Source organism: Rattus norvegicus, chromosome 9 (genome assembly GCF_036323735.1).
Source record: "Rattus norvegicus strain BN/NHsdMcwi chromosome 9, GRCr8, whole genome shotgun sequence".
In the NCBI taxonomy this organism is placed as follows: Eukaryota; Metazoa; Chordata; class Mammalia; order Rodentia; family Muridae; genus Rattus; species Rattus norvegicus.
Genome location: NC_086027.1, coordinates 84,330,262 through 84,345,813, shown reverse-complemented (window position 1 = coordinate 84,345,813; position 15,552 = coordinate 84,330,262). Strand labels below are relative to the sequence as shown.

Below are 15,552 nucleotides of genomic sequence, written 5' to 3'. Positions count from 1 at the left end.
TGTCACACCCACGATGTTTGCTCAGCCTATTCGGAGTGGGGAACCATACCAAAATGAGTCCAGGTAACAGAGGGAGGCGGGGTGCCGCTGATCTTGCAATCCAGGCGGGCAGCACGGCCTTCTAGCACCTCCACATCTTCCAGTAACCGGGTGAACAGAGGCGCCAGCGATGGCCGGACCGTCAGCCGGGCACTGCAGGTCAGTTCATCTGGGAGGAAGTGGGTAGCACTGGGTCAAAGGAGGCTGTGGAGGCCCAGACACAATCTCAGCCTTAAGAGCTTGAACTGAGCCCCACAAAGACTCAGCATGAGGGCCGAGGCAGCGGGCCAGGATTCATAGACCAGGCCTTCCTAGGAGTCAACAAAGATGGGCAGCAGCGTGCCAAGGTGGGCTGGGGACATTATAGCAGGGGACCTGATTAAGCTCTTACCTTATCATGTTCATTCAAGATGAAACATAGTTGGACTTTGAGGTTTTTGAGGAAAAGCCCACTGCCTAGACTTTCCTCTGTGTCTGGTTCATGCCCACACTCTGTCCCACCTGTCACATACCCAGAGCCGATACCTCTTGGTCCCACTCTATACCCCGACCCCAGAGGCAGGTGCTCTCATCTCTGCTCTTCACAGAGAACAGGATCGGGCCAGCGATGCCCTTGATAGTAACGGCGGCTGGCATCCCGAGTTGCCAGCCTTTGACTCATACAGGGCTTTGTTCTCGGTAGAGGTGATCTCACTAATCCTGCCAATCCCCCCTGCCTGGTAGGTATTAGCACCATCCACTTTCACAGATGGAAACAATAAAGCTCACACAGGGGAAGTGACTTGTACAAAGACATGTGTTTGTCAGCTTGCAGGGCAAGAATAGAGATGTCTGGGTCATAGCTCCATGGACTTGCTCTGTCTTGGGGATAGAGGACATAAGAACATTTCTGTCCCAGGTATCCTCTAAGTCAGAGGTTCTCAACCTGTGGGTCGCAACCCCCTTGGGATCCCAATGGCCCTTTCACAGGGGCCACACATCAGAGAGTCTGTCTGCCAGACATCTACATTACAATTCATAACAGTAGTGATGAAATAAGTCTATGGTCGGGGGTCACCACAGCATGAGGAACTGTATTAAAGGGTCACAGCATTAGGAAGGGTGAGAACCACTGCTCTAATTGCTCATTGTTTGGGGGGGATAGGGTGGGTGTAGAAGCCCAATACTATCTCCTGGCCCTGGCAGTTAGAGTTCCATTTCCTGGACACCTATTGTGTACCCAGCTCCTTCAGTCGCCTCCCCAGCTCTGGGGACCACAGAAGCCCTAGAACCTGAGGAAGTAGTTACCTTTGACTGTGCTCAGCTTGCAAGTGTAGACACCGCTGTCGTCCTCATGCACAGAGGTCAGCAGCAGCTTGCACTTGCGGCCATCAAAATGCATCTTGCATTTGAGCAGCGCAGGCTGCAGCAGGCGGCCACGGCACAGCCAGTCCACCTCGACGTCAGCTGGACCTGCCACCAGGCACTCAAACAGCGCCATCTCCCCGGCCCCCACGTCCACGTCCTGCAGGGGGGCCAGCACGGCCAGGGACCGGCTTTCAGGGTGTGCTGAGGGGAAGGCAGCCACAGTGGGCACAGACAGAGCAGAGACACACAGGGCAAGGGAGACACACGCATACGTACACACAGAGAGACAGACAGATACAGAAAGAGAGATGCATTTGGTTCCTCTGGAGACTGGGAAAGCCCATCCACCCCAGGCAAGACAGCAATGAGCCCCTAGACCTGGCTCTGAGATGGGAACCCATGTTGGACCCCTGGGAAGGGGAGAAGTGGTGAGAGGTGAATCAGAATTGAGGGAGGGGATCTGAAACGAACAACGGCGGTGGTGGTGGTGGTGGTAATGGTGGTGGTGGCGGCGGCGGCGGCAAAGAAAACACAGCACACCAGCTGGGTACAAACTGGACTTTATTTGAGCTACGAAATAGTGTTTCCAAACCTCCAGTCCCACTATGACCTGCTCCTGTGCTCAGTCTGGCTACTCTCTCATTCCCAGACAGAGCGTGTCGGATGTGTCTGTGAAGAAGGGTACCCCACTTGGTCCTAAGCTTGCCAGCAGTCAGGGCTTAATCCCAGACCTCTAGCTTTTGGTCTCATGTGGAATAAAAAATGTTGTGCCATTTAAAACCCATTTCTGCAATGGTCAGTGCCCTACCCTTCCCAGAGAGTCTCCTATCCACTGTGCCTGCCCCTCTGGGCCCCTGCATCTCACAGATGCTGTGTTCTATCATCTTATTCTGTCTTATCCCACCTCAGCTCGAAGGTTTTCTTCCCTGACTGTCACAGACACACAGGCAGACAGACAGAGAGACAGACAGTGGCCTGTAGCAGCATAGCACATGCATTCGCTGGATGCTCCCTACATGGAGGCTGGGGATGGGGGGAGCTTGTCACAACCTCATGGCCATCCCTTCTCAACACTCAGTCCTTCTGGGGGCCTCCTGGTCTGCACAGCCACATATCCACTTGGGGAGGGAGGATCCACAGGGGCCCGATGGGTTACCCCAGGGTGCTGTATGGGCTAGGGAGGGAAGGGGAGCATGGGCTATGTCCGGGCCGGCGAGCCGGCTGGGTCTGTGGGCAGGAGGCAGTGAAACACAGCGAGGTCCAGGAGGTGCCTGAGACAGGGGTGCAGCTCGGAGGGTAGCGGGGGCAGCGCAGGTGGCCCCCTGAGCTCACTCGCCTGTGTACAGACAAAAACCTCAGTCAGCAAGCGGCAGGTTAGTGCGGCACACGTGCACACACACACACACACACACACACACACACACGCACACGCACACACGCACCCATGCACCACACGCACACACACCACAGACCTCGCTAGGACCCCTCTGGATATGAAGTTGCCTCTACAGTGGTCACTTTTGGCTCCCCATAGATCAGCACTGGGACGAAAGGGCCAGTAGTTAGCCTGGTCCCCGGGCTCCTCAGGCAGAGACCCTGAGCAACAAAGGGGAGAAGTATTCATAGTCGTTAGGAACACCCCAAAGCCTACGGACTGTTGGAAGGAATCCCAAAGAGAGAGAAGCACCAAGACACAGGTTAACACAGAAAAGCAAGGCAGAACCCAATCCCAGAGAAGGAAGAGGGCAGAGGCTCAAGAGTTTAGAGCTCAAAGAGGTGGCAATCATAGCAACAAGAGGAATGGGGGACAGTGAGGCAGGCAAAGCCTGGCAGAGGAACTAGGACTGTAGGTCTGGGCTCTAAGGGGAGCTTAGCAGTGCCTTGGGAAGCCCCTAGAGTTGGCCTTTGCCAGGCCTGAAGGACCGGTTCCCAGTGAGGGGCAGGGAAGGACGATGGAGTGATAAAGGGCCGAGGAGATGCCGCTATGACATCACATGGAAGGGAAGGTCAAACAGATGGCCAGCCTCTGAAGGGGTGACCCCGCAGCCTCCAAAGGGCAGCCTGGATAGATCCTGTAATTCCTGCTGCTGCCTGAGAGCCCTACCATATGTCCCCAACTCTCCATCCTTCAGGGCTCTGCAAACCCTGGCACCCCTGATGTCCCTCCGATGTTCCACAATGATGGTACCCTAAGGGTCCCTTCGGACGGGTCCAACCACCAGCCACTGCCCACTGCTACCCCAGTCACAACAGTTTCTGAACGACAACCAAATGTGTAGGGAGAGTGGGGGTGGGGGTGGGGCACGAAAGGAGGGTAAGAGAGCTGGTGAAGAACAGGCCGCACAGAGCAGGCGGTGAAGGCTTAGGGTGTGGAAAGAGGGCTGTAGGATGCAGGGCTGCCAGCTACTGCCGGCACTTATGATGGAAGGTGGGGAAAGCAAGTTGGGGAGCTAGCTGACTATGGAATTATTTTCTGTGTGATCTTGGGCAAGTCACTTCCTTTCTCTGGGCTTCAATTTCACCAACTACCATATAAGCAGCGGGACCAGGGGACCTTTCAGTGTGGCATCTCATAACTGAGGTTGTATGCGAGCTGTCTGGTGGGGTAAGGATGGAGAAAGGCAGGGATTTCATGAGTGTACGGCCTCTCACCTCGGACCTCCAGGCGGGCCTCACACTGCCGAGCGCCATATTCGTTGACCGCCTTGCAAGTGTAGAAACCAGCATCTCCCCTCTCAGCAGCCAGGATCCTCAACCGGCAGAGCCCACCCTCGGCCTCCTCTGCAAAGCGCCGCTGGTCTGGGCGCACAGGCTGCCGATTCCTCAGCCTGTCAAAGAGACAAAGCCAGAACCTGAAGCCCTTCCCTGCATTCACAGCTACAGGGGGTGGTAGGCTGCAGAACCACCCACCGCCTTCCCTTCCAACCGGCTTCCTAAATCTATATGGCTGATCAATGCACCCCGGGGATCCGAAGCCAGGTTTACCCTGCCTCTACTTGGATCTCTCAGAACCTGGTTCACATCTAAATAGTTCGTAAATGTCCCCTATCTTACTTCCACTTATTTGTAGTAGAAACATAGATTCTCACTCCCTAAAAGAATATGAAGAACAATCTTTAAAAAAAATTATAATTACGCTAGAGACCACATAATCAATTAAAAATGAAACCCAGAACCCAAAACAGTGTAGAGGCAGGGACAATGCTGAGAGGAATGGTCCAGCTCAGAAACAATGTGTGGGGACTGGGTTTACCCTAGGCTGGGTACAGAATGGTTTGGCTTCAAAAATCACTGTGCGTCAGCTGATGGTGTAAGTATGATCAACCCTCTACAAGGCAAGAGGTGTCATTCAAAGCTGGTAGACACGAAATCGCTAATCGCTCCAGCACCTCCCCAACAGAGGAAGCCCTGGACAGGCAGGGTGGTGCTGCTATAGCTGAGATGGGATCCCAAGGGAAGGTCTCTAAAGTTCTGCTCCCTTCTACCAAAGCTGGTGTAGCTGGGGTGGGGGATGGGGTGTCACTGGTGGGTGCTATAGGTGGTTGTAACTTACCAGGAGACCACAGGCTTGGGCTCCCCCTGCACGCGGATGCTCATAATGACATCTTGACCTTCTCTCACTGATTGGTCCATGAGTGAGACCTGAAGGAGAATCCCAAAGCATCAGGGGTGACAGAGAGCTAGGGGGCCTGGGACAGAGGTCTCTTTCACACCAGTCTGTCTCTGGGTAACAGTGGTTAATGGGGAAAGATTCTGTTCCGCGTAACGCTTAAGAATGGCCTCAAGAGGGCTGGGGATTTAGCTCAGTGGTAGAGCGCTTACCTAGGAAGCGCAAGGCCCTGGGTTCGGTCCCCAGCTCCAAAAAAAAAAAAAAAAAAAAAAAAAAGAATGGCCTCAAGAATAAGGGGTGTGCATAGGGAATGGTGTCCCCAGAAGGCTGGATACCAGCCTCAGGGGCTGACCTTGAAGGTTGGGGGTGCCTTGGAGGAAGAGTCAGAGGAATCTCGATCCTGGCTGGGACTGGGCTTCATGGTAGGGGTTCGGGACCAGGTCTCCCCAGGTTCTGGGAACTCCTCTGGGGGGCTCAGGTACTCCTCATCAGAGGTGATTGGGCTGCTGAAGGGGGATGTGGACGCGCCTGGAAGAGAGATAGAGGATATCAAGGGAGAAGGATGGATAGAGTCAGCTAAGAATATTGCGAAGGTAAGGTATCTCCTGCAGGTCCAGCTCTGACTTCATCGCCTGATGACCATGACCAACCACTTCCTCTCCCTGAGTCTGATTCCTCCTGTCAAGGCCTGCCAATTCTGACCCTGATGATATTCTACAGAGAATAGCCTGGAGCAGTTTGGCCAGCAGAAGGGCCACTAATGGCTTTTGGGGCAATGCTGAATTCTACTCAAGCGGTTAACTTAAGTTCCTAGCAAGACGCTCCAGAGGAGGCAGTAGAAACCTCTGGGACCCCACAATAGCAGGACGAAGCACTGGTTTTTTAGGTGAGCTGGGCCTGGCACAGAAGAGCAGCACACACCTCAGACAAGCCCCATCCTGACCTCTGTCCCAGGCCAATGAGGCGGCAGTGTCCAGGCAGCCCTTCCCTCTCTCCCTTCTCAGCTTCCCCAGAGGCACCTGTTGGCCCCACCCCTACAGCATGAACCCCAGATTCTCAGGAAATGGGGAAGCAGAAGTAGATCACCCATAGAAAAGAGCGTTCAGCCTAGGAAAAGAGGAGAGGGACACTTGAGTCTGCTTTGGGGGAGGGGTGTCCCCAGGGCCCTGAAGCTCTCCCCTACAACTGGCCAGGGGCCCGGCTTCGCTGAGCTGGCGCTTATCCGACTGCCAAATACAGACATGAATCTGCCACAGCCCCCTGGTCCCTCCTCCTGGTTCCCCAACCCCAAGACCCCAACAGTATTGCACCCCAACTCACCCTGAGGCTGTGCAAACGGACCCCGTCTGCACCTTCCTTAAGTCTCTGCCTTGGCACCAGGCCCTCTTGCCCACTGCCCACTGGCCTTAGCTCCCCAGGGAACAGGCGATCAGCCTGCCCAGCCCCACTCACTCGCTGACCCAGCTGAGGCCCCGCACTGAGCCAGCCCTGGGGGAGGGGAAGTGAGCCTGGGAAGGGGGGAGTAGGTGGGGGTGGCCAGCAAGAGACCGGGCAGCAGGCAGGCGCTGGCTGGGAAGGTGGTGCCTGCTGAGACCATGGGAGCAGCCCCTGGAGTGGTGGAATGAGAATGGGGGAGGGGCAGAGCCCAGACCAGCTGAATTTAGCCTCGGCTCATTCCAAGCAGCCGGCTGTCTGCCTTTCCTCTCCTTACAGCTTGGGACACTGACAAGAGCTGAGCCCATCAGTAGGGCCTGGACTCCAGGTGTGGGCACCCCAGTCTTCAGAGGGGCATAAGGGTGGGATGGCACTGCACTGAGGCATTTAATATCCCTGCCTGGGCTGTAAGTGTTGACGATACACTATAGGAAGCATCATGCTTTGCCCAAACCAACAAGATTCCTGACCTGGGAATACCTAACTAGCCAGCCTTAAACCCTAGAACAAGCCACAACCAGCTCTTTCAGACACAGAGAACCAAAGAACTGTCAGGGCTTTGACCCTCCTTCCCAGATTTGTCCCTTGTCAGCCTAAGGAAACAATGCATGGCTGCAACCCCCCAGGTCCTGCACTAGGCAAGTCCAGGAGAGCAGGTACTTCAGGACACAGGCCTGCATCCGGCTCAACTATGGGGTCTACTGGATCCCTGCTGGCAAACTGCCCTTCACCCATCAGTGCACCAGGGACCCAAACTAGGAAAGTGTGGGCCACCCCTCACCAATGGTCAGTCCTCACCAGCATCCATTCGCACCCAGCGGGTGGGGGGAGGGGCTTGGAAAGAACAGAGGCAGAGGTGTTGAGCTGAGGCCACAAGTCACTCTCCCTCCTCTATCCCCTCACTCCACCCAGGGCCACATTCTCAAGCTATGACCTGTGTTCCCCAGCAGTACTAGTGATGAAGACATCTGGGGGCCAAGAGGACAGCCCACTCTCAGGCTGACTGTCTCAAGGTTGGGGAGGAGAGAGAAATCAGAATGGCATTTGTGGCTAGAGGCGTGGCCGCCAGCTGATACTGATGTCATAGGCACAACCCTTGGAAGGGGGGACTCATTTCCCTCTACAGAGTTTAGATTCCTGGCTCCAGGGTCACCTCCAGGCTGGACAGTGCTGAGGCAGCTCCTAGGCTAAGGAAAGGAGGGCGGGGCAAAGATTGAACTCTGATTGCCAAAGGTCTTTGCATGTTTTAGAGACCCCTGGTGGCCAGCAGGGAAATAGCACCTAGGTGCTAGCCAGTCATAGAGCAGCAAGTCTAGGGCAAGCCTCTTGGCCAGATTGCTTGCCAGGCTGCAGGCTCAGGTTCCAGAGAAGTACGGATGAGTACTCTCTGAGAAAAGAAGTGGTCTCTGTTCCTCCATAACCCCAAAGTACGTCACCAAGCTGTAGAATCCCAAACTGTGCTGACCTCATGGGCAAAAGCAACTTTGTAAACATTTTTGTTGCATTCCAAGCCTGATCCATGTACAAACCCAGATTTCATGATGGGAGATAACACCAGCAAGGGCACAGGGTGCTTTTTCTCCCAAACCTTCCCATTACAGGACCACTTTTGACCCAGCTCTCAATGAGCTGACTCTATTCATATAGCTGCCCTTTGGACAGCTCTTTCAGGCTGGTATCATTCAATAAGAACTGGCAATAGAAAGCCCACAAGCAGGAACTCCCCCAGGCCAGTGCATCCAGTCAGGCCTAACATCCCAGCTGTCTGTAGTCTCTTCACTACAGACACAGCATCTGCGGCCACCCAGTATCTAGCACACAGATAGCATCACCCAAGGCCCTCTACATCAGGACTGTGTGAATGATGCTTGAACCGCCCACATGGGTACCACTTGGGACTTACTTTGAAATACAGATACTTAGACCTTATCCAGCCCACAGAATTGATTTTCTGAAGTGAGGAGTCAAAAACTGTAATTTTTTTTCAAAAGCCCTCTAGAGATTCCTAGGCACATGAAAGTTTTGAGACCTAGGCAAATCCTCACAGGAGAATGGAACTCTAAGAGGTGATTTCTCTGACTCTCACAGCTCTTGGCCATTCAACTTCAGAGCAGGGCTAAGTCTTGTTCTACAGCCCTTGCGTTTCCAATAACCGCAGCTGGCTTCCTAATTTGAGCTAGATCTTCGACTCCATGCCAGTGATTTCAAACATTTGGTTTTTGGTTTTTGTTTTTCAAAATGCTTCTTGTGCAGTTGGGCTTTTTGTTTCTCTGTTGGTTTTATTTTTGAGACAGGGTATCTCTGTGTAGCCCTGGCTATCCTGGAACTCAACCTGTAGACCAGACTGGACTTGAACTCAGCGATCTCCCTGCCTCTGCCTCCTGAGGGCTGGGATTAAAAGCATGTGCTACCACTGGCCAGTTTGGTTGGTTGGTTTTCAAAGTTTGCTGAGCACTGGAATTGCCTGGAGAGTTTCTTGGGCTATGGCCATCTGGGCCCATCCCCTGTAGTCCCTGATTTATAGTCTGGACTTGGGCTGATGTATCTGTTTGAATCATTCGTTTCTCAGTACTGGGAATTGAATTTAGGGCCTCACATATTCTATGCAGACTTTCCACTGAGCTAGGCTTCTGTTTTTAAATTTCGAGACAAAGTCTCGTTATGTCTCTTAGGGTGGCCTTAAGCTCACTCTATATCCCTGGCAAATTATGATCTCAGCCTCCACCGTAGCTAGGATTGCAGGTTTGGGTCACCGGATACAGCAGCGGTCTGTATATCTGGCACAGTCTTAAGGTTGCTGATGCTTTTGAAGACTTAGGGGCCCACACCTCTGTGATTTCTTCTGCCATCTCAACCTCCCCTCTCAGACAGAGCCGTATTACCCTGGGTGTCCTCCCCAGCATCCATAGGTTACTCAGGGAGTTTCCATGGCTTGAACTCTCTGGACAGCACTTCTCTCAGTCCTTTCCCCTCATCCCCAAGTCCTGTGGTCCACACAGCCTCTAATCTATCTAGTAGTGTCTCCAGGCATGGCCTCAAGGGCCAAGGTATGGAAAAGACAGCCATGTAGTCAGGGGACTTTGACTTGATAGGAAAGAGTAGCCAGGGGGTTTGGGGGTTTAGCTCAGTGGTAGAGCGCTTGCCTAGCAAGCACAAGGTCCTGGGTTTGGTCCTCATCTCCAAAAAAAAAAGAGTAGCCAGATATATTTGGGAAGAATAGTGGAATAGTGAGCAGGAAAGGGGATGAGTGCCAAGGGAGAAGTCAATAAAGGCCGTGTGTGTGTGTGTGTGTGTGTGTGTGTGTGTGTGTGTGACTCTTGGCTCTGCGAATGAAGGAAGATGTGGTATTTAAATTAGAGCTTGTTTTAGAAAAACTAAGGCAAACAAACTATGTGAGGCAGAAAATGTAGACTAAGAGGCCTGCAGCCTGTTTAGGAATGGACATGGATGACAAACTAAGAAAGTGGTAACAGGACCCAGCGTGGGGGCACACACCTTTAATCCAAGTGCTTGAGAGGCAGAGGCAGGCAGCTCTCTATGAGTTTGAGGCCAGCCTGGTCTCTAGAGTGAGTTCTAGAACAGCCAGGGCTACACAGGGAAACCCTGTTGAGAGAGAAAGGGTGGGGGAGGGAGGGAGAGAGAGACAGAGAGAGAGAGAGAGAGAGAGAGAGAGAGAGAGAGAGAGAGAGAGAGAGAACACCATGTGAGACCAGGAATCTCTTGTCACCTGTCTCCACCCAGAGAGACCTATGCTCTACTGTGTAGAAGGTGGAGGCCCACTGAAGAACTGGCCTTCTCTCTGAAGGCCAAAGAGAGCCCCACATGGTTTGTGGGGAAGGAAGAATGGGCTGGGGACTAGCTAGTACTTCCAGGTGACCAGGTCTTCACCTTTGTCAGCCAAATGTGCTGCCTTGTTAGGTCCCGCACAGTCCCTTTTAAAAATGGCTGCCACAGTGATCACCAGAGAAGAAGTAAGGAGAAAGAAGGGCTGGGCTTGGAGGTGGGACTTGTCTCAACGTGTTGTCATGACAATCTCCCCAGAACTCCCTGGGGCAAGAAGAAACACTGCTGAGAATGTTTCAAGTTTAGTTTTAAATGTATGAAACGCTGGTGAGAATTTCACTTGGTCAGCCTGACCCAGCCGGGCAAGTGTTGAATTTCTCACATATGACTATGCTGGATTGCTCTGGGTCAGGTAAGCTGTTTGTATCCATACTAAATTAGGTGACATTCTTCTGGGTCACAGATAAGCTCCATTTTAAGTGACAGCCTTGGGGAGAAGGCCTACAGGTACCCCTGATGCTGACAGTTGGGAACAGGGAGGGAGGCCTGAGTCTGGATGAGAAGACCTGCTTTCTCAAATGTCCAGATGCCACTGAAATGGATAACAGGGGCTGTGTGGTGTTCTCTCAGTGGTCACTGCCATTGCTAGGGAAGAACCTGAAACCATGCATTTGGTGGCCTAGGATCCAGACCAAGAGAAGGAGGTAGAGGTTGGTGGCACATATTTCTTCTTTTCCTTTTGCCTTCATGTTGCCCAATAAATAGTCTCTTTCCTAACAAGTTCATGGAAATCTTTAAGACTAAGGTAAGTCACGATGAATGCACTCTCCTGGTCCAAATACTGGAGGGCAATTCTCCACCCTCTTAGAACCTCACCGGTCTTACTGAGCACATCACTCATCCATTAAGATGATGCTTACATGACAGACAAGAAAGAAAGAAAGAAAGGAAGGAAGGAAGGAAGGAAGGAAGGAAGAAAGAAAGAAAGAAAGAAAGAAAGCAAGCGTGCATGTGTGCGTGCGTGCACGCACGCATGTGTGTGTGTGTGTTTGTCTGTCTGTCTGTGTTCAAACACATGAGGCATGCAGGCAGAAGGATCAAGCATTCTGAGCCTCCTTCCTCCACCTCGTGCCAGAGCTTACAGTGAAAAGGACCCAAGAGCATCAGGAAACAGGACCAGGGCAACACAGGACAGTGGAGAGTCAGGAGAGGAGACAGACACCTCCTCCCCAAATCAGGCTACTCATAGAGGCCTGGACAATCTCCTCCCCACAATCTCAGGGAATACCTTGGCCCCAATCTCTTCAGAGTGGCAGGGAAGGGGCTGTACAGTGTAGTGGTTAGAGATGTTTAGCCACCCACTGCCCTAGCTTAGTATCCTGAGGTGAGGGGAGCTAGCAGCTGAGGCCACTAACATGCACGACGAATCAGGTGACATCGTGCGAACACTGAAGTCCCTAATGGACTAGCCACTTTCGAATGCTGCATGCGGTGTGCGACTGGTGCGCCGCACGGTGCGGTACAGACGCAGAACGCCTCGCTGGTTATGGGGAGGGGTGTGGCCCTGGAACACTTTGCTAACACTCCCTAGTCTCAGTTACCTTACTAGTGAGTGACAGGGACACAACAACAGAACCTACTTCAGAGAGTTCAGTTAGACGTTACTTATGTGATCCACGGTGGGCCTAGCACTTAGGAAGCACTCACCAAAGAGTTGTTATTTGTATCCAAGACACACATTAATGTGTTACTTGAGTAAGTAATTTCCACTGCTATATCACTTATTGCTAATGCTAATAATATTCACAGGTAGATTCCCAGGCTGCTGGCCTGGCCTGGCTATGGATCATATTTTTTTTTTCATCTGTAACATAGGAATACCACATGCATGTGCGACACACATATATAGCTCCATCCAACTGGACACATGCGCCATGCACACATACAGGACTCAATGGAGCCCAAGGAAAGAGACATGGACAGATTTTGGGGGGGAAAAGGTACATGTTACTCCGCTAACAGAAGCAAATGCTCAGAGACAGGGTGCCTGCATCAGTAGGCACTCAATGGAGGCTATGGGACAGATGTGGCAGCTATCAGAAGCTTCCCTTCAGTTAGGCACTCACCTCACACTCCAGAGACCCCCTCCATCTAAACCCCACTTAGAGTTACCCAGTGGGTGAAGTTGGCTCAGGGCTCGGGCAAGCCTCCCTCCCCAGGCCAATGGCTGTATTCTCTAGTTGCCTGGGTCCTGGCTACTGTCGTCCCCAACCAAGAATTGACACTTGTGGGTTTTCAAAAGCAGGCTCTGATGGGATGATTACCCCCGGTGGGCATCCAGCCTGGTTTCCATGGCCCTGGGTACAAGGGTAGGGGAGGTCGTAAGTAAAGTCAGTGGCTCAGTAGAATTGTCTTCCCACAAGACAGTGCCATTTCCCTCCACATACTCCCTGTGCTCCCATGGCCAGACGACCCCATCATCACTACCTATGGACACATGGTCTGGGACCCCCTCTATTGTCCATGTCTTTGCCCCAGTGGTTCTGCCCGCTCCAGCTCCTCTCTGGGCCTCGTGGCCTCCATCCAACCACTCGAGACCAAACAGTGCCTTGTAGGGTAAGAAAGTCAGCTCGCTCCACAGCCAGTGCAGAGTCTGGACCTGCCTGCCAGCCTCTTGGGCCCTGGAGCCAGTCTGATGTATGAGGCCTGTTGTGATGCTTGCTATGCCTAATGACACGACGGAAGTTTTCTGGCTGCCCAGGGTGAAGCAGGCACCGGAGCCATGATGCACTGAGGACCCAGGGGCTGGAGGGCATGGAGGGTCTAGACGGCAGAGGGCTCTGGAAGAGCAGGAGTGGAATCCCCAAGGCACAGCCGGTATGAAGAAAAGGGCAGGGAAGGACAGGGCACTTTCCGGATCCTCACGGAAAGCTGAGCTCATGTGCACAGCATTGCTCTCAAACGCTAACAACTAACATTTGTCTACAGCTTTACAGTCCATAAAGCTCATTCGCACATTCGCTCCCATCCGAGAGGATGGTATAATTATCTCTGGTTTACAAATGAGGGAACCAAAGCTCGGGAGACTCAACGTGGCAGACACAGAGCTCCCAGTCAAGTGCTGACAGCTGCCGTGCCCAGAGCTGCTTTCCAAACCTTACATGGTTCCCAGGTGGCCAGCAGCCAGGACTGGGGCACCTCATACCCTCCCCCCTTGCCAGCTCTCAGCCCAAGCCAGGTATTGACTGGAATTCTGGAGCCAGGCCTGGGGCCCCTAGGAGAGCTGGGAGCTGAGTCAGAGGCCAGATCCCAGAGGTGATGGAAGGAAGGAGGCAGGAAAGCCCAGAGCTGATGGAAAGAAGGAGGCAGGAAGTGGACGGGTGGACATGATTCAGCCTAGTGGGAGAGTGGGGAGAGAGGAGAAAGCCTCAAAGATCTCCAGGGAGGGATGTGGAATGAAGGAAAAAGACCACAGGTCAGACATGCCACCAAAGGAGCTAACACAGCCCAAAGGCTGATACCGGAGCCCACCAAGAACTCCTAAATTGGGAATGCGTTAAAGGCTGAGGCTCTGGCATGTGTATCCATGGGCTCCGAGCCTGTCTCTGCAACACTGAGTGAAAGAAAGGCAGAGCACGAGACGTGCTGCCTCCTAGCCTCCTCCAGGGCCCCGTAGCTTCGGATCAAGCACGCCAGATCACTGTTCCCCAAGCTCTGGCCTCCTAGAGAGTTTGGACACCCATTGGAAACATCCATTTGGTAACATCTGTGGGTTTCACCATCATCTTTTCTTGCTTCAACACCTTGCCCATCCCCCTCCCCACTACCCAAGGTCACCACATTGTTAGAGTAACCACTAAAATGACTAGAACTGCCAGGCACATAGATACTGGTCCAGCCCTACGTGAACCAGTGAGATACTGGGCTGAGACTCAGAGGAAGTAGTCTGGCACCAAGTGACGGCCCTCATAAAGAACAGATGGGACAGCCTCAGCATGGCCAACACCGAGGGGTATTCTCAGTGCTGCCTCTGTAGGGCCGGAGATCCAATGAGAACAGATACAGAACATGGCTCTTTTTGTTACTTCTATTTTCTCCTTGTCCTAGGAAGAAGTGGATCTCAGAAGCTCTTGGTGCCTCTTAAATCCCTTGAACTAAATCATTCTCTTTCTCATAGATGCAAAGACGATTGACCTTTCCACCAGACGCCATTCAGAGATACCGCTTATAGCAGTGGTTTTCAACCTGTGGGTCCCAATCCCTTTGAGGTCTAGTTGTTCTTTTACAGGGTAGCCTAAGACCATCAGAAAACATAGACATTTACATTATGATTCATACAGTAGCAAATTATGGTTGTGAAGTAGCGACAGAAATAACATTGGGGGCATCGCCACATCATGAGGTATATTAAAGGGTGGCAACCTCAGGAAGGCTGAGAACCACTGCTCTTTAGGATGTTCAAAGATGGATTTTGCCAACCTCATGGATTTTTTTCTGGATTAGGGGACCCCTGTCCTGAGTCTAGGATCACATAAACTCCTTCCTCCAGAGAGTCAGACCCAGCATGAGGAAGAACTGTGCACACCAGGAAGCCAGGACTCGGAACCTACACCCTCACGTTCACCAGGAAGAATCCACAGCTCACCCCAACCTGAACCCCCTCTGGAAGGCTCCCTACCAGGTCTCACGGCCAGAGAAGAAGCACAGCTAGCCTGGCCCAGTTCGTTGGTGGCAGTGGCTGTGTAGCTCCCAGCATCAGCAGCCTGGGCCTCTCTAAGTAGCAGTGTGTGCCGTTCACCTTCAGCCCGGATGAGAAGACGACCCTCACTGTGTAACACGGACCCATCCTTTTTCCAGGACACTGTGGTGAAGGAGGAAGAACCAGCTTACCATGGCCACAAAGGCTTTGCTGGGAACTCTCATCCTTGCCCCCACCCCACAGGAGCTCAGTTTATTGCTTTTCCATTCCAATATTTTTTTTTATAATTTTTTAATTGAGACAGGGTCTCATGGGGCCCAGGCTGACTATGTAGCTGGGATTAAGGATGCTCCACCGTATCATGCAGTGGTGTAGGGCGAACTCAGAACCATGTGTATGCTAGGCAAGCACTCTGCCAACGAAGTACATCTTCAGCCTTCTCCCCTTTGGGGAATTTTGAGGAATCTGCCCTCACTCCAGAAGCTCAGGCTGCCTTACCCCTGAGCTGGGGAAATAGGGGAGAATCTTCCAAAATATGCCAGAGTCAGGGTAGCCCTATGGACGGACAGTTTTCCTCTTCTCTATGATGCCGTAAGAGGATTCCAGGAAACCTATCCTGTCCCCATACCACATATTCCCC

At 52.6% G+C, this 15,552-nt stretch overlaps 1 protein-coding gene across 22 annotated transcripts in view; it reads right to left on the bottom strand.

Annotated features, from left to right (window-relative positions):
• Speg (striated muscle enriched protein kinase) overlaps positions 1 to 15,552 on the bottom strand; it is a 57,430-nt gene that overhangs the window by 26,003 nt on the left and 15,875 nt on the right. For 11 of the 22 annotated variants that reach the window (NM_001108802.2, XM_039083887.2, XM_063267412.1 and 8 more), the window contains 6 exons: positions 14,892 to 15,074; positions 5,349 to 5,524; positions 4,940 to 5,028; positions 4,039 to 4,214; positions 1,327 to 1,587; positions 50 to 208 (listed from right to left, as the gene is read on the bottom strand). In NM_001108802.2, the coding sequence (NP_001102272.1) occupies positions 50 to 208; positions 1,327 to 1,587; positions 4,039 to 4,214; positions 4,940 to 5,028; positions 5,349 to 5,524; positions 14,892 to 15,074 (1,044 nt within the window). Of the gene's footprint in view, positions 1 to 49; positions 209 to 1,326; positions 1,588 to 1,930; positions 2,723 to 2,858; positions 2,983 to 4,038; positions 4,215 to 4,939; positions 5,029 to 5,348; positions 5,525 to 5,917; positions 6,243 to 6,316; positions 14,845 to 14,891; positions 15,075 to 15,552 lie in introns of those variants that run through there. The other 11 variants (XM_063267416.1, XM_039083893.2, XM_063267415.1 and 8 more) reach the window with 5 other exon arrangements.